Below are 26,602 nucleotides of genomic sequence, written 5' to 3' on the forward strand. Positions count from 1 at the left end.
AAAGTGTGGCCTTCACTATGATATAACACTTTTGATGAATTGTGAGCTCTGAATTGCGATAAATGAGCTTCTGAGGTCACATTATTCAGGATTACAAAAAAAAGATAACTGTTAGGCCTGCACAATATATTGTTTGAACAATAGTTCCATCTAGGGCTGCAGCTATCGAATATTTTAGTAATCGAGTATTCGACTGAAAATTGTATCGATTAATCGAGTAATCGGATAAAACTTTTTTTTAGGTCGAGAGCAATTATAAATATACATGCATATTAGACATTTCATCTAATATTGAACCATTTTCAGTCAATCAATGTCTTTCTTTTCGACGAAAATTGTTGAAACAAGGGCTGCAGCTATCACTTATTTTAGTAGTCGATTAATCGATGAACTAGTTAGTTCGAATAATCGAGTAATCTGATAAGGAACATGAAAAATTAAATACCTGAGCTGAGCCTCAAACGGTATAAAATATTAAATAAACAAGGATATATGTACAACAAAAGAACAATGGCTAACTTCCATAGCAAAAATCCGCTAGCTTAAATGCTATAAAACGTTAACGTTTTTTTTCTTTTCTTTTCTTTTTTTTTCCCCAATGCTCTTAACAAATGGTTCAGACACATATTCCCCCCAAAAAAACCCTAAACCTAAAAAAATGGCTAAATATACCAATAATCTAAATTACGAATGCACTAGAAAAAATTATGTTGGTCTTAACATGGAGCAGCTGGATTCAGCCATGTGAAATGAGGCAGACTACAGAGCAGTGTATCCACCCAAATCAATAAAACTAAATGCAAACCCTTTCAAAATACACCATTACAACGACACTTTAATTAAACGAATACTTAAAGCAGCAAAATTTAATTCGAATCTTTTTTTCTGATCGAATACTCGAGTTAATTGATTAATCATTGTAGCACTAGTTCCATCGCAGGATGTGCAATTATTATTATTTTTTAAACAAGGAAACTTTTGTTTTGCTCTATAAAAGCAGCAAATGTGCAGAGACGTCCTCCTGGATCCCTTTTCTATACAGCAGTCTTCATATTTCACAGATGAACCCCCTTAACCTGGATTAAACTAGTGCTGCAACGAATAATCGATTAACTCAAGTATTCGATTAGAGAAAAAAATATTCGAATTAAATTTTGCTGCCTCGAGTATTCGTTTAATTAAAGTGGCATTGTAGTGGTTTGTTTTGAAAGTGTTTGCATTTAGTTTTATTGATATGGGTGGATACACCCCCCTCTAGTCTGCCTCATTTCACATTGCTGAATCCAGCTGCTCCCTGTTAAGACCAACATAAGCTTTTTGTTTGAGCTAATGTTTTTTTAATGCATTTGTAATTTAATTTAAAGGTATATTTAGCCGTTTTTTTGTGGGAATATGTGTTTGAACTATTTGTAAAGAGCATTGTTTAAAAAAAAAAAAAAAAAAAAAGAAAACGACATTTTATAGCATTTAAACTAGCGGACCTTTGCTATGTAAGTTAGCCAATCGTCCTTTTGTTGTACGTATATCCTCATTTATTTATGTTTTTTATACCGTTTGAGGCTCAGGTCAAATATTTTCTATTTTTATGTTCCTTATTCGATTACTCGATTATTCGAACTAACTAGTTTATCGATTAATCGAGTACTAAAATAATCGATAGCTGCAGCCCTAGATTAAACACTATTATAGATTACAATGTGGTCATTGTTAGTCAACCAAAGTCTTCCCAAACGGAGCTATTCAAGTCATCTGGTGAAAATTTTTCTGGTTTTAATATCGCAATATATCGCAAACCCCCCAAAAGTTGCAATGTCAGCTTTTTCCAATATCGTACAGCCCTAATAACTAGGGCTGTGAAACGATTAAAATTTTCATTCGAGTTAATCACAGCTTAAAAATTTATTAATCGTAATTGATCGCAATTCAAACCATCTCTAATATACGCCATATTTTTCTGTAAATTATTGTTGGAATGGAAAGATAAGACACAAGACAAACATAAACATTCAACATACTGTACATAAGTACTATATTTGTTTATTATAACAATAAATCCACAAGATGGCATTAACATTATTAACATTCTTTCTGTTAAAGGGATCCACGGATAGAAAGACTTCTTAAAAGATAAATTTGAGTACAAGTTATAGTAATTTTATATTAAAACCCCCTCTTAATGTTTTCGTTTTAATAAAATTTGTAAAATTTTCAATAAAAAAATAAACCAATAGCTCGCCATTGTTGACGTTGCCGAGCGGGACGTCACCTGCCGTTCTTCCACAGTGTCTTTAACTGCGTATGGTAGTGATTGAAATACACCACAAGGTGTCAATGGCGGGTTTTAAATCAATTAGAGATCTAGCCAAAGCAAAGTCTGAGTAAGAATTATGTGTATTTTGCATAGCTATTTTGATTGGGAGTCCCAGTTCTCTTTGCATTGAGTGCTTTTCTTTTTGTGAACATTATTTTTTTGAGAGAATGGAATATTATTTTTGTTGTGCTTTCACTAAATGATACTATAGCAACTTAACTGTTCCGCCCAAATGCATGATGGGAAGTTGGGCAACCATGACTGTCAGTGATGGCTGCAAATGGTATACAGTATGTTCTGCGTTGTGTTCAATTAAGCGTGTTAAGAAAAAGATCGTCTCCTGTGAGAAATAGGAATATTATTTTTGTTGTGCTTTCACTAAATGATACTGTAGCGACTTAACTGTTCTGCCCAAATGCATCATGGGAAGTTGGGCAACCATGACTGTCAGTGGTGGCTGCAAATGAGATACAGTATGTTCTGCGTTGTGTTAAATTAAGCGTGATAAGGAAAAGATCGTCTCCTGTCATTCTTCCCCACGTCGTTCGCCACAATACCTATATTAGTTATTAAAGAGTTGCCAAAGCTTAAGCCAATAAAAGGCACGGTCCAATGAACGCCTGTGTCCACTCGCATTTCTCTGTCTTTTCGCTGTCAATGTGATAAAACGGCGTCATTGTAAACTGTTTGAGGCAACGCATGAACCGGTCATTCCGTGCATGCGTTAATTACGTCAAATATTTTAACGTGATTAATTTTAAAAAATAATTACCGCCCGTTAACGCGATAAATTTGACAGCACTACTAATAACTGTTCTCCTAAGGTCGTAACGGAGAGTGCTGAAGTTGATCAGATTTCTGTGTAGAATCTAGGCGAAGAGTCTGATTTAAAAAATAATTTATGAAAGGTAGCTGAGAGTTTTTTTTGTTGTTTTGGACAGGATCGTGACTCCCTTCAGCAAACTGGTGTTTCGAGTGTGGAGCCACCAAACCCTTAAGTCGGACATCCTGCTTGGCATGACTAAATTGGACATCAGCGCCACGCTTAAGTCCAACAACATGAAGCGTGAGTGTTATTGCCTTCCACAGTCATATATGTACTTTTTGGATGGTTGAGGTGAAGATGGAGTTTAGGAGTTTAATCATAATCTATAGACCCTACCCACGTGACGTCACAACTCCGCTCTCCTGACTGGTGTCGCCCAATTGTCCGTCAACACATCGTGTTTACCTGTTACGGCTACGTACATTCCTCCTATTTACAGCGTGTTTTTCTGCTCGTTAACATTAATAATCAAAATGGTGAAGGCGTGTGTGGCGGTCGGTTGCAATAACAGAGAAGATAGACGGAGAGACTTGAAGTTCTACCGGATTCCGAGACCCCGGAGAGGAGAGCGAGATGGGCTGCTGCAATTCGACGAGAAAACTGGGCTCCAAACGATTACCACAGATTATGTAGTAGTCATTTTATATCTGGTAAGATGCATTTAATGTATATTTAGAGGGTTTTGGGCTGACTACCACAATTAAGATCATTGCTAGGCTAATCGCCGACAACATACACGTATGTATGTAGTGAGAGTGCTATCGCTAAACCGTATAAACATTAAAAGCCCTAGCTCCATTGACAAATGACATGAAATACATTAGACTTGACAGTGGATGTTAGCAAGAACAAAAGGTTTTGAATTGAAAATTTCGTAACTCACCTTTCCAAGCACAAGATAGATTCCTGCCGAATTTTCGTGGACGAGGACCTGTTTCACCCAACCAGCAACGAAGTATTTATAAGCCTCCAAGCTCTTAAAGTTTTTCAAACTTTCGTGAGAATAGGCTGATTTTGTGTGGACAAGATAGTTGTAAATATCAGGGTAGCTAGCAGATGTCAGGCAAAGACGTCGAAGATAGCGCGTCGAAAAACATCGATTTAGGCATCAAATATGGATCTGGCGAATGGATAAACTGAAGCTTTTCCACATAACGCCTTTTATGCAACGCATCCAGTGAGTTTACGGCATCCGAAAGGACCGGGTCTTCCATGAAATGCATTATAAATTGCTCGATCAATTGAGACCATTGATAATACAGACACAAAATGACGGACAAGGGGGCGGAACAATACAGCGATCACGTGATTTTGTGACGTCGGTGGGTAGGGTCTATAACAGAGTTCAGCAACCCACGGTGCCGAAGTCGCATGCACCTCTTTGATACAGCATAGTTTTAAATTAAATGAATATTGGCTTCAAATGTATTCTGGCGCTTGCGAGATTAAACTAAAAAGCTTAATTTCCCTTTTTTAGGCAAATCAAGTTAGGATCAGTGTTTTGAGCGTTTGTTAACAGAACACTGGAGCACGTCATGAATTCATCAAATAGGTAAAGTCACGGTTGTCACTTGAAGGCTTATCCACAAGTCTTTGGGCCATTCACTGGTGCAAAGACTTTAGAGTACACCATCCGAGTAGCAACGGTGACTTTACGTAGTTCACTCTCACAGGTCATGAATTCACCAACTACGTATGTAAAGTCACTTTTGCAACGCTGAAGATGTAACCACAAGTCTTTGGCTATTCTGCCCACTAAATGGAGGCTAAATTCATTTGTTAAATCAAACATGCACCACAGAATATATAAACAAAAATATATAGTCGACCTGATGCAATCATTTCAAATGTCAATATGTGTGTGCGGCTCCCAGTGACGTCTTTTGTGTGGAAATTGGGTCAAAATAGCTCTTTGAGTGTTAAAAGTTGCTGACCCCTAATCTCTAATATTTGGCATCCCTGCCCAATTTGTACTTTCTTGGTGACCCCTATCTAGTCACTGACGTGGTCCAGACCATCCAGCTGTGTACAGACCGAGACCAGACGGATTTTGTGGGAGACCTTTCAATCTGCTTGGATGGAATGACAGTCGACCCCGAAATGTTCGCCAAGGCTGAAGTTGACCGTCAGAGTGAGTCATTCCTAGGAGATCAGGAACTCGTATTGGTCTGGGAATTGCAAAATGTCTAATGTTACAGCAACCCTGAAATTTAGAGATAGAATAAGGTTGCAGCAGTGTTGTTTTGGGCAGCTTTTTTATGTTTTGTCTTAGTCTTTTGGAAAAAGATACCTAGTCATACCTAGTCAATACTCCTTGTCGTATTTTAGTCATTTCAAAATGTGTTTGTCTTCGTCTAGTTTTAGTCAACGAAATCTCATACATATTTAATCTAGTTTTAGTCGACAATTGCTCAAAATGTTTTTGTCTGTAAAATATAAAAGTTTTAGTCCAAAAATAAATAAGTTTTCCAACAATTTCAAATGAATATGGCGGAAAACACTTAAGTGACTCGAAGTTCCGCCCTGACCCCCAATTTGGCCAAATTTTAAAATTGTCAGTTATGCATGTGTGATACATCATTTCAAAGCTTAAAATCTCAATTTTCTGGGGGAAAAAACATTTGGACGGGAATGCATTTTTGAAAAAAAAAAAAAAATTAAACTGCAAAACCCTAACTGGAGGTGACAGCACGCGAGAGCAGAATTAAAGATGCCATGACTTTAACAAGATATTATCGTGTAATTACCTTGTTTAGATCCCAAAACTCTATGTAGCATGTATCACTGAATTTTAAGACACAGCTGTGAATGGCCACAGCTGGATTTTTGGGGGGATTTTATGGGTGAAACATGGTAATATAACAAGGGTCGCGATGCAGAAATCGCAGACATCACGGAGTGGTCGAGATTTTGTTTGTCATGTACCGGGATTTACACTTTTAAACATTTTTTAAAAAATGTTTTTTGGATTGATTATTTATCGTCTATCATATCGGAGAAAATGCGACAGTAACAAAAAAAACCCAAACAATTAAGCGATAGTTATGAGATATCCGTTACATTTTTACTGACACCATTTTTTTTTTTATTGTGACGTAATTTGTTTAAAAGTTTAAAATATGCGAGTGAATAATTTTTTTAAGTCGTTATTTTTTTTTTTTTTAACAAAATATTAGACATTAATTAATGATTCTAAGCTAAAAATGACAGACATTTTGAATAATGAATATTAAGGGTGTAACGGTACATGTAATAGTATTGAACCGTTTCGGTACGTGGTAGTCGGTTCGGAACGGATGCGTACCGAACGAGTTTCTGACGTAATATATTACTTACGAGGCTGTGAGTCGATCGGGTTACAGTTTCTTTGTGTAGATTATATTTACTTCGTCTTCTCTACTATAATGAGGACCAACACGTGAGGACAGTCCAGAAACGTCAACGGCGCGACAACGTGGCCGCCGCAAGAACGCAGTGAAACGCGGACGTTAGAGTCGATCTGCCAATGCACACCAGTCGTAGTGCGGCCGTGTGTAAGATGCGTCCCAGAAGCAGCTCAACGCGACGCACGCGAAAAGAACGGCAGAGTTTATTATTTGACGCGAGACTGCGCCAATACTACTAGCTAGGATCGGGCCGGAAGTCACTCGTGTAATAATATGGTGGATCCGGTCGATTTTCAAACTAAAATGCAATCGTCACCTACTTTTTGAGTCCATCAGATCTCTTGAGTGGTAGATCGGGGCACAGTTAACTTGTCTTTGTTGATTTACTGCTGTCTTCCCTGCTATAATAATAACCAACACGGCCCCGTGTTCAATACAAAACCCTCCTACCACAACAAAAAAAGTAGGAACTAATATGCACATAGGAACTTAAGTTATACACCATAAAATATACAATATAAATGAATACTACATCACATTTGTAAAATATAAACACATAATAAAATAAATAGTAGCCCATTTAAATAAAATAAATGCAAATGAGCTAAAACACCTGTAATTAAATAATAAGAATAATACACACATCCTGCTTACATAATTAAATTTCTTAATTTCTGTGTGGCGCTTTAACTTGAGAAAATCCACCAATAAAGCTTTTGAAAAGCGTTCATCAGAAAAAAAAGTTTCATTGAGGCATTTCATTTGTAAAATACATGTTAAAATCTTTGTCATTGGGATTGCTTTTCTCTTTAGCACAGGACTACTTTACTTACTTTACTTTACAATACGCGGGGTCTGAAAGGCAAATTGTTGTTGGATTATCTTTAAATACCCGCTACTTTTTGAGCAGAATTCTAGCTTTGTATAGGCTAATGTTCCTATTGTTGAAAGCACAAAAGTGTGTAATAAACAACTAGCACATTTATATTTAGCATTTTGTTTTTTTACTGTACCGAAAATGAACCAAACCGTGACCTCAAAACCAAGGTACGTACCGAACCGAGATTTTTGTGTACAGTTACACCTCTAATAAATATAATTAATTACCTTCGTTTTATGGCTGGCTTGAAACAAGAGTGGTTGCCCGACGTCTGTAAACGAGGGTTTCCAGGGTAAAACGGACAAATTAAAAATAGTTCGGGGGCTTAATACGCCATGAATCTGCTATGACAGCATATAGACATATTGTTCTATCAAACACAACAGTTGTTTTGGCTTAAAATACAGCAGTTTCTTTTTAAGAGGAGTGTAAGAGCAGAAACTGCTTTTTCAGTCTTGTCTGTGTTTTCCGCCATATAGACAGACGAGCACATATTGTAGCGTCTACAATGACCGCCAACTTTGTGATAACACACACTCAGCAGGAAAAGCAGTACATTATTTTCCATTGAACCCACCTTAGATGGGACGAACTGTATGTTTAAAAAACAATTGTTTGAGCATTTTGGATGATGCTCGCCACACTAAAGTTGATGTTAATTCTAACGCGACAAGTTACATTTAGTGCGTGATGATCAACACAGACCTTTTGTAGGCTAAAGCAACATAGCACATTCTCTCTTGCCAAGACGAGAAAACAAATCTTACCAAATGTTTCCAAACAAGCAAGATGGAGTGCAGCCTTAGCTTGAAACATATCTTAAACTCTGGTGAGGAGAGTGAGGGAGAGGCACAGCACATCTCACATGAGTGACATGACCCAAAAACTGCTACGATGCAAGTTGACGTACTCCACGAACAATAGGAAAATGTCACGCATTGTGAACATGTGGCAGAAACTCGCATTTTCGTCTCATTATCGCCTCGTCTGACGAAAACTGGCATTCGTCTCATTATGTTCTAGTCTCCCAAGCCACGTTTTTAGATCATTACCTCATCGTCATGAAAAAAATTGTTCATTGACGAAATATTTTCGTTATAGTCATTGCTGTTGAAAACAACACTGCTCACAAATACAGTGGGGCAAATAAGTATTTAGTCAACCACTAATTGTGCAAGTTCTCCCACTTGAAAATATTAGAGAGGCCTGTAATTGTCAACACGGGTAAACCTCAACCATGAGAGACAGAATGTGGGGGAAAAAAACAGAAAATTACATTGTTTGATTTTTAAAGAATTTATTTGCAAATCATGGTGGAAAATAAGTATTTGGTCAATACCAAAAGTTCATCTCAATACTTTGTTATGTTCCTTTTGTTGGCAATAACCGAGGTCAAACGTTTTCTGTAACTCTTCACAAGCTTTTCACACACGGTTGCTGGTATTTTGGCCCATTCCTCCATGCAGATCTTCTCTAGAGCAGTGATGTTTTGGGGCTGTCGTTGGGCAACACGGACTTTCAACTCTCTCCTAGCCTGTGGCGTCAAAATGATTACAAGAATAGTGAGTAAAAAACCCAGAACCACACGGGGGGACCTAGTGAATGACCTACAGAGAGCTGGGACCACAGCAACAAAGGCTACGATCAGTAACACAATGCGCCGCCAGGGACTCAAATCCTGCACTGCCAGACGTGTCCCTCTGCTGAAGAAAGTACACGTCCAGGCCGTCTGCGGTTCGCTAGAGAGCATTTGGAAGATCCAGAAGAGGACTGGGAGAATGTGTTATGGTCAGATGAAACCAAAATAGAACTTTTTGGTAGAAACACAGGTTCTCGTGTATGGAGGAAAATGAATACTGAATTGCACCATACCCACTGTGAAGCATGGGGGTGGAAACATCATGCTTTGGGGCCGTTTTTCTGCAAAGGGACCAGGACGACTGAGCTGTGTAAAGGAAAGAATGAATGGGGGCATGTATCGAGAGATTTTGAGTGAAAATGTCCTTCCATCAGCAAGGGCATTGAAGATGAGACGTGGCTGGGTCTTTGAGCATGACAATGATCCCAAACACACAGCCAGGGCAACAAAGGAGTGGCTTCGTAAGAAGCTTTTCAAGGTCCTGGAGTGGCCTAGCCAGTCTCCAGATCTCAACCCCATAGAAAATCTGTGGAGGGAGTTGAAAGTCAGTGTTGCCCGGCGACAGCCCCAAAACATCACTGCTCTAGAGGAGATCTGCATGGAGGAATGGGCCAAAATACCAGCAACAGTGTGTGAAAAGTTTGTGAAGAGTTACAGAAAACATTTGGCCTCCGTTATTGCCAATAAAGGGTACATAACAAAGTATTGAGTTTAACTTTTGGTATTGACCAAATACTTATTTTCCACAATTATTTGCAAATAAATTCTCCAAAAATCAAACAATCTGATTTTCTGTTTTTTTTTTTTTCCAAATTCCGTCTGTCATGGTTGAGGTTTACCCATGTTGACAATTACAGACCTCTCTAATATTTTCAAGTGGGAGAACTTGCACAATTAGTGGTTGACTAAATACTTCTTTAACCCACTGTATATCTACTAGAGGCGTGCGAAATTTCCGATTCTTAGATTATTCACGATTCGGCCGTGGAAGATTCGAGAACAATTCACAAACATCCAAATTCCGATTATTGAATTATACCAGGTAAAGCGGAAATATAAAACAGTCAGCGCGATCTTCGAGACGCAATGAGGAACGGACCGAGAGTAAATGTCATGCTCGACTCATGCAGCTAGATAAGAAAAAACAATAATACCTGACTGCAGCTGTCAGCTGCTACAAACAGCGCCCAGTTGCTAGTTTCTACAAAGATACGGCAACATACGGCTATAGTAGATATCACATATATCTAGAACTAGATGTGAAATGACAGACGACGGCCACGTTAGAACATGTACCAAGAACTAGATGCGAAATGACACTTTCCCGTGCTTGTAAACAGGCGCCATCTTAAAGCAGTAGATTTCTATAGAAGGCTCTGTTGTAGCGAACCTAATTTTTAAAAAAAAAATCTAAAATACCCCTAAATCGGCAAAATCATGATTGACTTGAATTCATTTTTAAATGATGAAACAGTTAAAAAAACTTTCACATGTCGAACGTACACAGAAGGGAAATTATAGAGTAACAGGAGCTATTTTAACACTTTAACGGTTGATTGACAACATTAAATTAATTATATGTATTTTAAAGCTGCTGATACAGAATGGGGACTTGAGTATTTTATTTACTGTTTTTAACTTTTAACTTGATACTAAAATAGTGGTTTGGTTTAGCCTGAGAGGATTTTTGAACAATTTTTGATCTAATGTACAAAACATTAAAAGTGGGGGTGGGTGGAGGGGGCATCAATAATCGATTTAGAATCGAATCGGAGCCTCTGAATCGCATTCGAATCGTTAGGTGCCCAAAGATTCCCACCTCTAATATCTACAGTATACAGTTGACAGTAAGTTGCTGGTTACAAGATCAAATGTGAAGAAAGTGCACATAACTTTGAGGAAGAGGCATGTTTGCATTCTCTAAACTTTATTTGATGAGTTCCATTTACTGGTCTTCAGATCTATCAAATGGAGACTCTCGTCCCAATGGAGAACATACCCCAAGGTACAGAAAATGCTCCACGTTTCAGTTGTGAATTAAAAAAAAACACTAAGTTTTACTTTAATATGCCCCTTATTTTTTCCTTTTAAACCTGTAGACACAGCCGAGATAGTTCCCCTGCTTTGGACAACACAGAACACCGCTCGTCTCCCCGGGGCCGAAGGTCTGGTTCTCCCCTGGTGTCTGCAGGGAGCGTGCGGCCGTTGCGGCCACCCAGACCTTCCAGACCTCCTCCTCCAACACCGCGCAGACTCACCTCTTCACCAGGTCTGTTATTTATAATGTTATGTTTTAGTGGGTTTTCGTGTTATGCCCAAAGTATGTGGAACATGTTTAGAATCATACTCCTCCTCCAAATTAACTAACCCCCAATTTAATCGTGCCCATGTTATGACACTATAATTTCCATGAATGTATCTTTGAATCTTTCAGTGTTTTTTTTTTTTTTGGCTTTATTTGGAGACTATGGCTTGAACAGGTTTCAAATAAGTATGCAATATATACTATTGGTGCATGATAATCATTGGTCCGATAATTATCGATCCGATAATAGGAATTATGACGTCATCTCAATAAATCCAATAACATTATTAATAGGACCGATAATATCTACTGTAATAATTTTGGCACGGTGTCAGTGGATTGGGATGTGTGCGTTTGTAAATCAAGCGCTTCGTTTCTGTGATGTCACACTCAAGTGTGTCACACGGCTTGCGAGAAAATTAAAAAGGTAGATTGGGATATGTGTGTTTGTAAATCAAGCGCTCCCTTTCTGTGACGTCACGGCCATGTGTGCCGCACGGCTGGCGAGAAACGCATCTTAATAAGCCACTTAAAAGATGACAATCGCTGCAATTAGAGGTGGGAATCTTTGCGCACCTAACAAATCGATTACGATTCAGAGGCAACGATTCGATTATAAATCGATTATTGATGACACTAGGGCTGCAGCTATCGAATATTAGTAATCGAGTAATCGACAAAAAAATTCTATCGATTAATCAGATTAAGAAAATTTTTAGGGAAAGAGCAATTATTAATATACATGAGAAAACAAGACATTTCTTGTAATATTGAACCATTTTCAGTGAATCTATGTCTTTATTTTCGATGTACATTGTTGAAAATAGCCAACAATTGCATCTCAGATGTGACTGGAATAAAAAGACTAATTCACTGCTTTTACTTTAAAAACTTCTAGATCTTATGAAAAAATATATATGTATTTCTTACCTAAAAATGTCATTACGCTTGATAACACACATCACTTAAAAGGTGTTAATAGGTGTTTGTCCCATGTGTTTCAATAGAATTTCCATTTGTGTCAAGCAATTTTTAAGTTCTAGTTAAGTTTTAAATTAGTCTAAACTGTAAATCCTGATTAGGATTTTGAGTTTTTGCAGCGTTCAAAATAAATGTACGTATGATACCTGCTGTATTGGAGCATATTAGGGACCAGTGCTACTTGATGTTTTATCCAGCAATGACTACAGAGCTAAAATTGACAGTTAGCATTATTTTTTATTTTACACCCTAATCACTTTACAGCGCTATGTTTTCACAGATTAAATACACCCTAATCACTCTGCAGCGCTATGTTTTCACAGATTAAATAAAGCCTGTATGTAAGACACGTTAGCCACGCATTGACAGTGGTCATAATAGAAACCTAGCCCTCCACAAGGCTAACGTTACGTGAGCTAGTGACAGTAACATTAATGTTATTTATTTATTAGCGCCATGTAGTCTACTGCTTTAAGATGGCGGATGTTTACTAACGCCGCCCTGTCTGTCATTTCGGACCTAGTTTTACTTGCATATGACATCTATGAGACGCATCAGAACTCTGCTACCACCGTAGCATCATGCAGGCGTAGATTTTAGCAACGTCTGCGTAGCTTGTAGCGGCTGTCGGCTGCTGTCAGGTATATTTTTTTATTGGTTCTTCCTCTACGCACGTGATGTCAGCGCGTTGTCCCGCATTGAAAAGTACTCCGGGCAAAACGTGATGCTTAGAGCTGGCAAAATTAAACGATTCCTCGAGGTGAATAAAATTACTCAGATCAGTTTTTTAACTCGAGTTATTTGAGTTGCTCGAGTATTCGTTTCAGCTCTAGATGACACCCACAAACCCCCCAAGGCATTAGCTGCTTTCAGTGTTTCGTACATTAGTTACAAAAATTGTACAAAAAGCCTCTCGGGCTTAAATAAACGACTATTTCAGTATCAAGTTAACATTTCAAAACAGTAAATAAAATACTCAGGTCCCCATTCTGTATCAGCAGCTTTAAACTACATTAATTTAATTTAATGTTGTGAATCAACTGTTAAAGTTGTTAAAATTGCTCCCGTTATTCCATAATTTCCCTTCTGTCAACTTTAGACATGTGAAAGTTTTAAAAAAAATTTAAAGATAGATTCAAGTCAAGATTTTGCCAATTTAGGAGTAATTTAGATAAAAAGTTAACAAGGTTCGCCACAACAGTGCCTTTTAGAGAAGTCTACTGCTTTAAGATGGCGGCTGTTTACTAATGCCTGGTTCTCAATGTATGTGCTGCTAACGCCGTTGAGTCTGTCATTTTGCATCTAGTTCGATATACTTATGATATCTATTACCTACCGTAGCATGATGTGGACGTAGTTTGTCGCGGCTGTCGGCAGCAGTCAGGTATTATTGTTTGACTATCTAGCGGCATGAGTTGAGCCAGAGCCGTTGCATCAACTCACCTTATTTTTGTCACGTAAATGCGCTGTCCACGTCGTCGATGATCAGCCTGCCTGTGTCTCAGTTTATAAAATGTTGCTCCCGAGAGTCCGGAAGCTTGCTTAAAAACGAATGAAAACATGTTTTAAACTTACTCTGATTGCTGCCTATTTGCATCATTTTCTGCCCAACAGATTGCACCAGCAGGCTATAATGATACGTTATTTTGCACATTGAGTTCTAAAGTACTTTCGTGTACTTAAAGCATGTGAGACACATTGTGAGCAAACGTGATTCTCTTTTCCACTCCGCACTGGCACTGCAATAAAGGAGCATTCAAGACCACACACTTTTGGCAACAATCAGGAAACACCACAATGACGATGTTTTTTTTTTTTTCATCGATAGTTTGTGTATTGTTTATCGATCAATTAGCTGCAAAAGCAACTCAAGTCCTCAGATGAAAAGCAACAAATGGTTGGCGAATGCGGAAGCGAGCCTTGACCTCAGATTAGGCAACAAATGCAGAGGGGTTGCGTATAACGGTTTATTGAACTCACACAAAAAACACGTGATCGCAAAACGGTAGACAATAGAAAAAAAAACAGAGAAAACGCGGTGAGAAGCCGTAAAAGTGAGGCAAAAAAAAAAATTTGTGAACTTAAATAACTGCACATGGTAGAGGATTCAAATAGCCAGGGCAGCAGGAATATGAAAAAACCCTTTCAAAGTCGCTTATTAACCGGGAAGCAAGCTTCCGGACTCTCAGGAGCAACATCTTATAAACAGAACAGGATGCTCATCGACGACGTGGACAGCGCCTTTACGTACAAAAACAAGGTAAGGTGATGCAAAAAAAAAAAAAAATCAAACCGCTGTGTGGATACTAACAATCAACATAATAATATTGGAATAAGTTGGATCACACAATAGTTTACTGTGAAGATCTGCAAACAATTTTTGACATCAATGACTCTCCGTCACTAGAGCAGGAGAGTGCTAGCTGTCACTAGCCAATTTGAAACATGTAAGCTACTTCTCTCATCCCTTTTTTGATATACATTTTGCTTTTGCGGCTCGTTTTGTGAAATATCGACAGGGCTATCCTTGTCATTAATATTACGTTCGGGTTATAATTTGGAAGGGCAGAACCAACGACATGTTTATGTAGTTCACGAGTGACACTGTTAAAGGTCGGCAGCGAGCCCATGTGACATTACCGCGCTGCGATGTCAACAACAATAATGACGAACTACTGGTTAATTTTTTGGCTTAAAATTTTACAAATTTTATTAAAACTAAAACATTAAGAGGGGTTTTAATATCAAATTATTGTAACTCGTTCTAACATTTATCTTTTAGGAACTACATGTCTGTTTATCCAAGGTTCCCTTTAAATTGCTGAGGCTTCTTAAGGGTGAATAATTTTGCTTTGTAAACCTTTTGTTATGTTGTTTGGTTCCTTAAAATTATTTGCTCCACTTCCTCTTGCTTAATTGCTGCTGCGTCATCGCGTCTTGTAAAAATATTATTTTCCATTGCCTTTCAACAATGTAGTACACTTCATAATATTGCCTATTAAAATTACATTGCTGTAACATTGTTTTAAAAATCAGAAGAGAATGTGAAGAAATAAACAGGTTATATAAAAGGTTGTGAGCTTGGGAATTGATAGGATTTTTACGATTCCGATTCCATTATCGATATTGCTTAACGATTCGATTCTTTATCGATTCTCTTATCGATTCTAATTTGGGGAAAAAGAAGAACAAACGGTTTGATTGGCATCGAGTTTGTTTAATCAGAAGTCACAACCTTACAAACTCACAACGAGATCAAAAGAGGCCCAATGCCTCAATGTTAACTGTGGCAATAAGTGGCAAATACACAAGAATGTGTAACATTTTACTGAAACATTTATCTAATAGAAATAAAAAATATTGGTACGTATTGGCAGATAGGTTTTTGTTCTGCCTTTGGCAATATGTGTTAAAGCAATGGTCCCCAAACTTTTTCCTGTGAGGGCCACATAACTTTTCCCTTCTCTGATGAGGGGCCGGAGTCAGTTTGTAACAGAAAAAGTGTGACGATTGCAGAAGTGCATAAATGTAAAAAATTATTGTTTTTCAGAAAGCCACAATCAAATAACCCTTTCTGGATTCTTTATAATAATAATAATAATAATAATTAATAATAAAAACACTATTAATTAAATAGATAATAACCAAATAACCCTCTCTGAATTCTTCAAGGAAAAGGCCAGAAAATAAATAACACGATTGAGGAAAAAAAAAAAAAATCAAAATGGCCGGACCAAATGTGGAGGCGGGCCGTATTTGGGCCGCGGGCCGCAGTTTGGTGACTACCGGATTAACGTGCATTATTTTACCATTACATTGAATTGCATGCCTTTTAGTTTTTGTGGCGCTTACACGCTCAAGTGGGGGCGCCCTTGCGCTTCCTCACGCGAAGAAGAACGCGCTTACACCCAAAGAAGAAAGGCATCCAAGTGAGTGAGCGAGTTAGTGAGAGAGGGAAACACTTCTACGAGCCTACGTTCTTTGTTAATGTTAATCTCTACAGAGGCAACGCCTGTATGTATCATCTTTTGTGTTGTTGTTGTTGTGTTTCCACTCGCGATCGGACACTTAAATCCAGTTGTGTAGGGGTTTGAACGATGTGCTAATGCTAGCGAATGAATGCTAACCATACTGTTATTAGCAGCTAATCATCGCTGATTTACGTTGATGCAAACCTGTTTGTTATTGGGGACGAAATTGATTTGTTTCATTTCTATTCTTAGTTTCACTCTTCCAAGTGATGGTTGAATAAAGTCAGCAAATTATACCAACGTCTTTTGCATCGTCATTTGGGAGTTTAGCTAGCTGTATAGCCAGGACTGAGCCTTAGCCTCTCTGTGAGGACAGCGCAGTCGTATTCCCTCCCGATGCAGTTATCTCCACCTTGCAATGACTGCAAGTCGCTTTGTTGTAATTTTTCCTCGTGAAGTGAAGACACACTTTCGAGCGTTTGAACCTACGTGCTGTCATTGTTATGTTTATGGCTGCAATGCTCGTGCTTACCCGTCGTAACCTTTCATTTTAACACTCTTTCCTGGTGAAGTGCAGTCAAACTTTGGAGCGAGTGGTTCTTGGCGCCATGCTAGTTTGATGCGTCTGGACAACAAGACACGTCACGACGCAATACGCGTCTTTAGGAATCGTTAAAGGGATCGTTAAGGCTTTTTCATTGTGACGTCGAGGCCTCGAAACACTCGGAACCGGTTCCGAATTGGAATCGGATTTCGATTCCCATCCCTAACGTTGAGACGGTCCGAAAGTGTTCCTTCCGAAAGTCGCAACAACTGTAGTGTTGTACTAAGTGTTCTGTTATGGGGTGTAGGCTATTGAGTGACTTATTTTGTACTTATTTGTTCGCCTTCGTCCTGTTCAATAAATACCAACTCTTGTAAGTCAAAAATTTTTCTCCTGAAACATATGCATACCTATGTGTAAACACCAAGAACAACTATTTACTTTTTTTTTTTTAATATTTACAACTATACATTTCTGATCTAAACCATCCCAATTGATTGTTTTTGTGACATTTTGTAAAAGAATATTTTGGAAGATCTCAAAATGGTCACCCCCTCTCATGCACAGTAAACAAAGCCTGTACACAGCGGCTATCTCCGATCATGCATTTTAAGTTTTGTAGATATTTAATTGTTTAACAATAACAACTATTACACAAAGGGTCTCTTATCATTTCAAAGCAAAGGTTATTACAGTTTCTCAATTAACACCGACTGTTTTTTTGCTCAGCATCTTCCACCAATAGCTCTACATCAGCTGAAAACGGTAATGGTCAGTCGGGTTCAGATGTTCGGACAACAGCCCCAGACTCCAGTCCTTCAGCGGGTTCGGACAGGAACACTACATCTGTATCGTCGAGCTTTGGACCTCCAGCAACCAGACAGCCAATGAGCAGCATCAGCCCTGCAATTTCATCCAGGGTCCCTGCAATCAACTCTGGACCCTTGCCTCCGGGGTAATCTCTTTTTTTTTTTTTTTTTTAATGGTATTTCATTGTTGTACCGAAATAACATTGTAATGCTTAATTTGTACATCACTGAAATGCTTCGAGCTTTTTTTTTTTCTTTCTTTCAATTGCAGTTGTCACCACTTTGAACACTAAGCTATTCCCATGTTGCCTTTGGGCCTGTCCTTAAGCAAAATAAACTCACTATTATTAAAACAAATAAATCGCTAACATCATCACTGGCTACATGGACCAAATCTCCTTAATCCGATCAGTTTTCAGATTAAAATTATGATCGGATGCGCTATTTTCATTGACACTAAAAAGATTGATCCGATTAGGTGTTGCGTGTTCTTGCATCAGGACTTCGGTCGAAACAAATTATTTTGATATGCGAAGCTTGATGCTGCCTTCATGCGGTATCGTAATTACAGTAAGTATGGAAAGAAACTACGTTTTATCAATTTTTTAATCATTTTTTTTACGCTAGCATATTAATATAGAGTACACATTCATAAAACCTTTTTTTTAACTATGTGTTCCCTAAAATGTTCAGTTTCAAGCAAAACTTTTACAAAGCGTTTACATTTTGATGAATTCTTTTCTTGTTTTAGATTAGTTTTCAGTTTTGCGCACGTAACAAACCAAATAAACTCCATGTCTATGTTGTTTTTTTGTTTTTGCTACGACAACAAAAGCACATTAACAGGACGTACTCGTAATTACCAATGTGCTAAGGGTTTCTCATTGTATTTGAAGGCAGCATGACCAACGATACCAGAAATGGTAGTAGTAGAAGAATTCATACTGACTTCCGGGTAGGGCTGCAGCTATCGATTATATTAGTAGTCGATTAATCAATGAACTAGTGAGTTTGAATAATCGAGTAATATGATAAGTAACAAAAATTGAAATACCTGCGCAGAGCCTCAAACGGTATAAAAAAAGAATGAGGATCTAAGTACAACAAAAGAACAATTAGCTAATTTACATAGCAAAAGGCCGCTACCTTAAATGCTATAATAAAATGCTAACTTTTTTTGTTTGTTTTTGTTTTACAATGCTCTTAACAAATCTTTAAAACACATGTGGCCACAAAAAAAAAAAAAGAAAAAGAAAAACGCTAAATTTACAGTACCTATAAACTAAATTACGAATGCATTAAAAACCATGTTGGTTTTAACAGGGAGCAGCTGGATTAAGCCATGTGAAATGAGTTATATCATATTTACTGTTGCCACTAGAGGGCAGCATATCCACCGAAATCAATAAAACTAAATACAAACACTTTCAAAACAAACCATTACAACGCCACTTTAATTAAACGAATCATCAAAGCAGCAAAATTTGATTCGATTATTTTTTTCTAATCAAATTACTCGAGTTAATTGATTAATCTTTACAGCACTACTTCCATGTTAACAAAACATCGCTCCATCCATTTCAACATTAAACGTTACCGTTATTTTGTGTATTTTTTTTTCATTTTTTCCACCATATTACAACCAACACATTAATACATTTTCTATTTTTTCATTTATTTATTATTCTTATCGACTAAATTCATTTGCAGTACAATACATATTATTTAATACTACACTAGACCTCAATAGTGCTGTGTTCAATCCCCCGATTTGTACTCTGTATATTTGTGTGTTTCTACGCCTTCTTTTTAACTTACCGTATTACCTTTGCACTATATAGGAGAAGATCCTCCCTATCTCACTGTACAGTTGTATGATGACAATGAAGCTATTCTGATTCTGAGAGTCTTTCAACAATTTTAAGATCTTTTAATATACCCAGCAACATATTCGTCTTAGATGCAGACCAGTTTCGTTTTGAGCAAATTGCGCTTACCTTGTCTTCCGCTCGCTATGCTTCTACCAGCTTCCGGGAATAAGAGAAAAGCATTTAACTGACGTCACAGGTAGAGATGTTTTGTTCTGAAATTTTGGAATAAAGCGGCTTCATGTGCGCCGATCGGATTATCAATCAACATAAACCACCCCTCTTGTTCAGAATAGAATCTTGATCAGAATGGACTAGATTGTGTTAGAATATTCCGAATGGGTTGTGTGCATGAAGCATTTTTATTCCGATCAGGCTTTTAATCCGAATAAAAGCGTCCAATTAACTGTAGCCGGTGAATAATAAATCATTATTATAACATTATTATAGGTAATTGGAGCAAGGGTATTATTCCAGTCGTGTGTATGAAAGTGGTAGCCAATAACTACTCAAAATTTTGCTTACTTTATTGTCTGTTTAATCGTGTTTCTTTCTAGGTGGGAGCAGAGGGTCGATCAGAACGGCAGGTTGTATTTTGTCGACCACGTAGAAAAGAGAACGACATGGGAGCGCCCGGAACCCTTACCTCCAGGGTAAAAGTCTTTGCCACAATTTTAATCTCATCTTTTTATTTGAACTTTCTGAGATTTCTATGTGCGAGCTAAAATGAAGTAGACTTTAAATCAATTTTAGACCTTGCTACTTTCCAAGTAACTAAACATAGTTGTCAGTGGACAAAGTTCTTCTGCCTTGAGTTTTATTTTGTTTTTCAACCATTTTATTTTGACCAGTACCAAAATTTGGGCTATCCACTGAACCTAGCAATTCTGTTCGGCCAGAGAATTCATGCTGTAATTTACTGTTGCGTAATCAGTTTTGTTTTGTCTTTAGCTGGGAACGTCGCGCCGACCAGATGGGCCGCGTTTACTTTGTCGACCATATTACGCGGACTACCACGTGGCAGCGTCCCACAATGGAGACTGTTCGGAACTATGAGCAGTGGCAGCACCAGCGCAGCCAGTTGCAGGGTGCCATGCAACAGTTCAACCAGAGGTTCATAATTGGGGTAAGATGTGATCCTGTACCGTGACTTTCCTTCCTTTAAATCACTGGTGTCAAACTGACTCCATAAAGGGCCAAGTGGATGCAGGTTTTCTTTCCAACCAATGAAGAGGACACCTTTTGACCAATCTGATCTCTTACATGGGTAATCAGTAGGGTTGTTCTGATCATGTTTTTTTGCTCTCGATCCGATCCCGATCGTTTTAATTTGAGTATCTGCCGATCCCGATATTTCCCGATCCGATTGCTTTTTTTTTTTTGCTCCCTATCTTATTCCAATCATTCCCGATAATTTTTCCCCATCATATACATTTTGGCAATGCATTAAGAAAAAAATGAATAAAACTCGGACGAATATATACATTCAACATACAGTACATAAGTACTGTATTTGTTTATAATGACAATAAATCCTCAAGATGGCATTTACATTATTAACATTCTTTCTGTGAGAGGGATCCACGGATAGAAAGACTTGTAATTCTTAAAGGATACATTTTAATTTGTATATTGTGACTAAATATTGCCATCTAGTGTATTTGTTGAGCTTTCAGTAAATGATACTGTAGCCATTTAACTGTTCTGCCCAAATGCATGATGGGAAGTGCAACCATGACTGTGCGCAGTGGTACCAATTCATATATCTTCTCTGCATTGGGAAATAACATAGGGTGTTAAGAAAAAGATCAATTACTACCTTTCTTCCCTACATTGCTTCCCACAATATTTCTAATCGGAGGGAGAGGGATTGTAAGGCTTTAGCCAATTAAAAAAAGGCTCCAAAGGCTGCCAAAATTCTCTCTACTCATTTTATGCTGCCTTTTAGCTCTATATATAGGTAAAACCATTACAGATTGAACGCGACAATGCGTGAGTGGGTCGTGCAGCGCATGCGTTAATCGCGTTAAATATTTTAACGTGATAATTAAAAAAAAAAAATTAATTACCACCGTCAACGGGATAAATTTGATAACCCTACCTTAAGCCTAAACTAAAGACTCTGGATGAGTGTAACATATTATGTCTGTAACGTTAAATACAATTAGAAAACGATTAATTAATAAAATATATATATATATATATATATATTTTAAAAAGGCATGTCCGATATTTTTTTGCCGATTCCGATACTTTGAAAATGACGTGATTGGACATCTCTGGTAATCAGTTAAACGTTGTCAGGTGCTGCTTGTTTCAACAGAAAATTCATTGGTTAAACTGTCGGTTGGAACAAAATCCAGCACCCACTTGGCACTTTGTGGAATTGGTTTGACACCTATGCTTTAAATGATTGAAAAACTGGCACGGTGTTGTTAAATTAGCCTTTTTTTGTAAAATGACTCTTCTGATGAAGGGACAGGACCAGGCAGCAGCAGCACAAAACAAGGAGTATGATCCTCTTGGACCTCTGCCAAATGGTTGGGGTAAGATCTCTTTGTTGGATAACAAGTTTTTAGCAATGATAGCCATATCCTCAGTATAACACGAGAACAGTTTAAGCACCAACTGTTATGCAATAAGTACAGCAACGTTTCACTTTTTTTTTTGTAATAGTTTGACAGTTTTGCAGGGTTCAATTTACAAGTAAAGGTTAGATTGCATTTTAGATTTATCCTAGAATTGCTTCCTTAAAAATAATATCTTAAACATTTCTTCTTCTGCCACTCTGAACCAGGCCTTAGACCGCTTTCAATGGAGAAAACAAGTTCCAACGCAAAACTGGCAGTTTATGGGTGCATCCATTTTGTGATGTCAGTTTTACCCACGCATACACATACTTATAGACTCCAGTAAAGGCGCATGTTTTAATGGGTATTCACCCTTTCGTCCATAATTTTATTTTTAACCTTTAAATTACAGGGCACTCATGATTTAGCTATTTCGTTGCCATTGGCTAGGAGGGGTGGGTGAATGTTCATCTCACATTCAAAATGGATTGGACGTCTAATGCTGTCAATGAATTAAATAAGTGCCTGCAATTGTGGAAATTATAAAAAGAAAAAAGAAAAATCAATTTGTGCATGAAAAATGTAATAGTTTGTAAATGTATATTGTTTAAAGCTTACCAGTAAAACACCAATGCTGAATGCATACTGGTAGTTTTGTTGATTTATTTCTTTGTTTTCAGAGAAGAGAACAGACAGCAATGGAAGAGTGTATTTTGTGCATCATCCTACACGCTCAACACAGTGGGAAGACCCACGGTCTCAAGGGTTAGTTTTCAGGGCTTTAATGTTCCAGTGCTATTCACGTCATTTGATTTGCTGAATGCAACTCAACCCAAAATACTAACAAGTTCTGTTATTTTTCTATTTTAGGTTGTTGAATGAGAAGCCACTTCCGGAGGGATGGGAGATGAGATTTACTGTAGATGGCACTCCCTATTTCGTAGACCACAACAGAAGAACTACTACCTACATTGACCCTCGCACTGGAAAATCCTCACTGTATGTTCTCCCCCATAACTCAAATGCTAATTTAACGTAACATGCTACACTGTACAAAAAGAAACAAGTAATTCGCTAGAGAGTACTGGCATATAGTGTTTTAAGTGTATCTTTTTTTGGCTAAACATATGACTGTCATTGCCTGTGAACTACATCCACGAGCAATTAAGAACATTTTTCACTTTGTCAGTATGATAAGATGGAAACTCATTCAACAAAAAAAAAAAACAGCAAAATATCTACTAATCACCGTACATATTTCTTTACTGAAGTCTCGAACATATTTCAAAAGCAAAAGGAAGGGATATCCTCTTTAGTTATTTTTAACATCCACTCAGAGGAAACACTTCAGATGACTCATGGTCATACAGCATTACGTATAACATCACACGATACTGACAGTCATCTGGTTTCAGTTGTCGAAGAACAGGTTTAGAGAACTGCTAATGGCTGTGACAAAGAATGATTATGACAGATTGTGACAGAAGCACCCACTTAACCTATGGTCATCCCTTGCACGTATTAAGTTCTACTTATCTTATTTCCAGTGAAAATGGACCTCAGATCACCTATGTCAGAGACTTCAAAGCCAAAATACAATACTTCAGATTCTGGTGCCAGGTATGGATAAAAGTTATTTCTTTACTTGTTTATTGAATATTTCAAAGGCAAAAATTGTGATCTTTTGCTCTAAACCAGGGGTGTCCAAACTTTCTGCAAAGGGGGCCAGATTTGGTGTGGTAAAAATGTGGGGGGCCGACCTTGGCTGATGTCCTTTACGTAGAATAGAACAATACATTTAAGCAAATTTTAGCAAGCCATTCAGTGTGTCGCATTTGCTTTATTATTTTTTTAATGAATGATTTCAACAATCTCACAACTAGCCTTTGTGGCGCTTTCTTTCGACTCTCCGGCTCTTGAGAAATACTGCTGCTGTGAAATTAAACTAGCTTCAAGATGCTTCAATTTCTCGCTGCGTTTCTTCCCTGTAATCTTGTTGTACATGTCAGCGTGTCTTGTTTGGTAATATTGCCTCACATTGAAATCTTCAAAAACAGCGACTGTCTCTTTGCAAATGAGGCAGACACAGTTGTTGCGTATTTTAATGAAAAAATAGTCCAATTTCCATCTATCCTTGAAGCGTTGGCCGTCACAGTCAACTTTCTTTTTTTGTTGTTGTTGTTGTTGTTGATTGTCGCCATTTTAGAAAATGGAAGTAATGGGTCACGCGGGTAATGTTGCTTAGCCCTTAAATACCTGCAACATGAAGCAATTATCAGAGAATCCCAAAATTTGAGAAATAAGGTCCTAATGAAACCTTCTTTTCAAATTTGTAAAAAGAAAAGTCAAAATGAATATGTGTAATAAGCGCTCTAATATCTATAACCCATGCTAAATCATGTTTTTTCTCTCGTGGAACCTGCAGATGCATGTGTTGACTTGCATCCATCATTTTTTTTTCCAAAAAGAAATGTCAAAATTCTAAATTAGTTTCAGAATCATAAAATTTTAGGTGTATCAAATGTGATACATTTGGCAATAAAGGGTTAAAGTGCTGCTGCCTTTTAGTGGGTAAATGAGGAGCAGCATTTTGTGTGTAAGCTACTTTATATGCTGTTTGCAGTACTGCTGACCAATTTTTTAAGTCTGTGTGCGGGCAAGACGTTATTGATTTTATGACAGAGGCTGGGGGCCGGATGAAATTTGACCATGGGCCGCATTTGGTCCCCGGCCCGGACTTTGGACATGTCTGCTCTAGACCAATCTGGTAGGAATGGGTTTGTTTTTCAAGGTTAAAGGGCTGCTGAAGAGATTTTCGGATTTCAGTGTAATTTTACGAAAATACATTTTGGACGGGTTTGTCAAAACAATAATGTTATTTTTAACGAGTAACTGCGAGGATAATTTGCGGTTTTTAGTTTCTTGCACTCTGTTAATAGTAGAGGTGAGAATCTTGGGGCACCTCACGATTTGACTACGATTCAGAGGCTACGATTCGATTATAAATCGATTATTGATGCACAACCCAAGCTATTAGCTGCTTTCAATGTTTCATACATTAGTGCAAGGGCGTACATTTGCATAGGGACAGCAGGGGCACAGCTGTACCAACTTTTCAAGATGCTCAAATTGTCCCCAACAACTTTTAAGCAACTCATTTGCATTATATAATGAATTCAGTTACATAGGTAATTTAGAACGTCTTCCCATATGTTGTAAGGATTCAATTGACCCTACATTATTAAGTAATTACTTTCATTTAGTTCAGACTTACATTGACTCTTTCACTTGCTGAATGTGCCAGTCCATTTTTTTCTCCTCAAACACGTTTTGGCTGATGGCTCGACCCCCTCCCCCCAACCACCACACACACACACACACACGCAATCACAGCCCCGACATAAATACAACATGCTGCATCCTCCGCCCCCTTCAAAGACGAGGAATATTAGAAGTTTTTTTTTGTCCGCCAGCATTGGCCACTGTAAGTATTGTGAAAAGAAGTCAGTGTTGCGGAGGTGGGGAACACACCACTAATTTTGCGACTGAAAGTCCGACCGGTGTAGGTTCACTATCCTCTTCCCCTCACTATCCACTCGCTCTCGCTATATGATTGGCCGAAGAGTCAAAATGCTCTCCCGTGAAATGCCTGTTTAAAAATGTTCCCGTTGTTACTTCTTGCGTTCGCTTAAAAGTGCCTATTTAAAAAGGAAAAGCGATGGATGATACTACACACAGAGCGTATTATTGACAAATGTTAAAGTTGTATAATCAAATAGCGAGAATAAGGAACGTCACTGACAAGCGCAGGACCCTGCGAGTGGATAGTGAGGGGAATAGGATAGTGCGCCTACAAGGGCATCAGAGTTTGCATAACTTTAATCTGTGTGAATTTCCCTAATTTGAGTAGGAAGCTGCTTTGGGAGAAATATCCTCCTTTATGTGTTTTCTACTGTTAACGTTAATACGTTAAAACGTTAAGAAATGTAGTGAACCAAGGTTTACCCCCTTCTACCCAGTTTTTATTTTAAAACTCAAAACAAGATGGAGAAAATTATTCAAATAGATTTAAGAAAAATGATCAGATTAAGACATTATAAATTTGCCGTGTGAAAGTCAGTATAAATCAATACAGATTTATTTTGCATTGATCATTTAGCCTAGCAATTAATTAGATTCATATTAGTGAGAAATATAGCCCTGACCCCCATTCACTCAATCTCTTTGGTCTTATTCATGTCCCGTTCTTACCAAAAAGTGTACTTGCAGCTTATTCTGTTCTTTTGTCCCTACCAATATTGAGACCAAATCTACGCCCTTGCATTACGGTAGTTACAAAAATAGTACAAAATCCTCTCAGGCTTAATTAAATAAACCACTATTTCAGTATCAAGTTAACAGTTCAAAACAGTAAATAAAATAGTCAGTCCCCATTATGTATCAGTAGTTTCAAAGTGCATTCAATCTTCAACAGAATAAATCGTAGCATTTTGCAGAAAGATTTTTATCCAA

General features: G+C 37.8%; 1 protein-coding gene across 1 annotated transcript in view; it reads left to right on the plus strand.

Moving 5' to 3' along the window:
* itchb (itchy E3 ubiquitin protein ligase b) overlaps positions 1-26,602 on the plus strand; it is a 59,504-nt gene that overhangs the window by 12,522 nt on the left and 20,380 nt on the right. Inside the window, exons 4-14 of the mRNA XM_057829058.1 lie at positions 3,253-3,377; positions 5,134-5,268; positions 11,002-11,047; positions 11,142-11,311; positions 17,573-17,798; positions 20,078-20,173; positions 20,472-20,646; positions 21,997-22,066; positions 22,771-22,855; positions 22,961-23,089; positions 23,638-23,710. Coding sequence (XP_057685041.1) covers positions 3,253-3,377; positions 5,134-5,268; positions 11,002-11,047; positions 11,142-11,311; positions 17,573-17,798; positions 20,078-20,173; positions 20,472-20,646; positions 21,997-22,066; positions 22,771-22,855; positions 22,961-23,089; positions 23,638-23,710 — 1,330 coding nt within the window. The remainder of the gene's footprint in view (positions 1-3,252; positions 3,378-5,133; positions 5,269-11,001; positions 11,048-11,141; positions 11,312-17,572; positions 17,799-20,077; positions 20,174-20,471; positions 20,647-21,996; positions 22,067-22,770; positions 22,856-22,960; positions 23,090-23,637; positions 23,711-26,602) is intronic.

The sequence above is a fragment of the Corythoichthys intestinalis genome, chromosome 2 (genome assembly GCF_030265065.1).
Source record: "Corythoichthys intestinalis isolate RoL2023-P3 chromosome 2, ASM3026506v1, whole genome shotgun sequence".
Lineage (NCBI taxonomy): Eukaryota > Metazoa > Chordata > Actinopteri > Syngnathiformes > Syngnathidae > Corythoichthys > Corythoichthys intestinalis.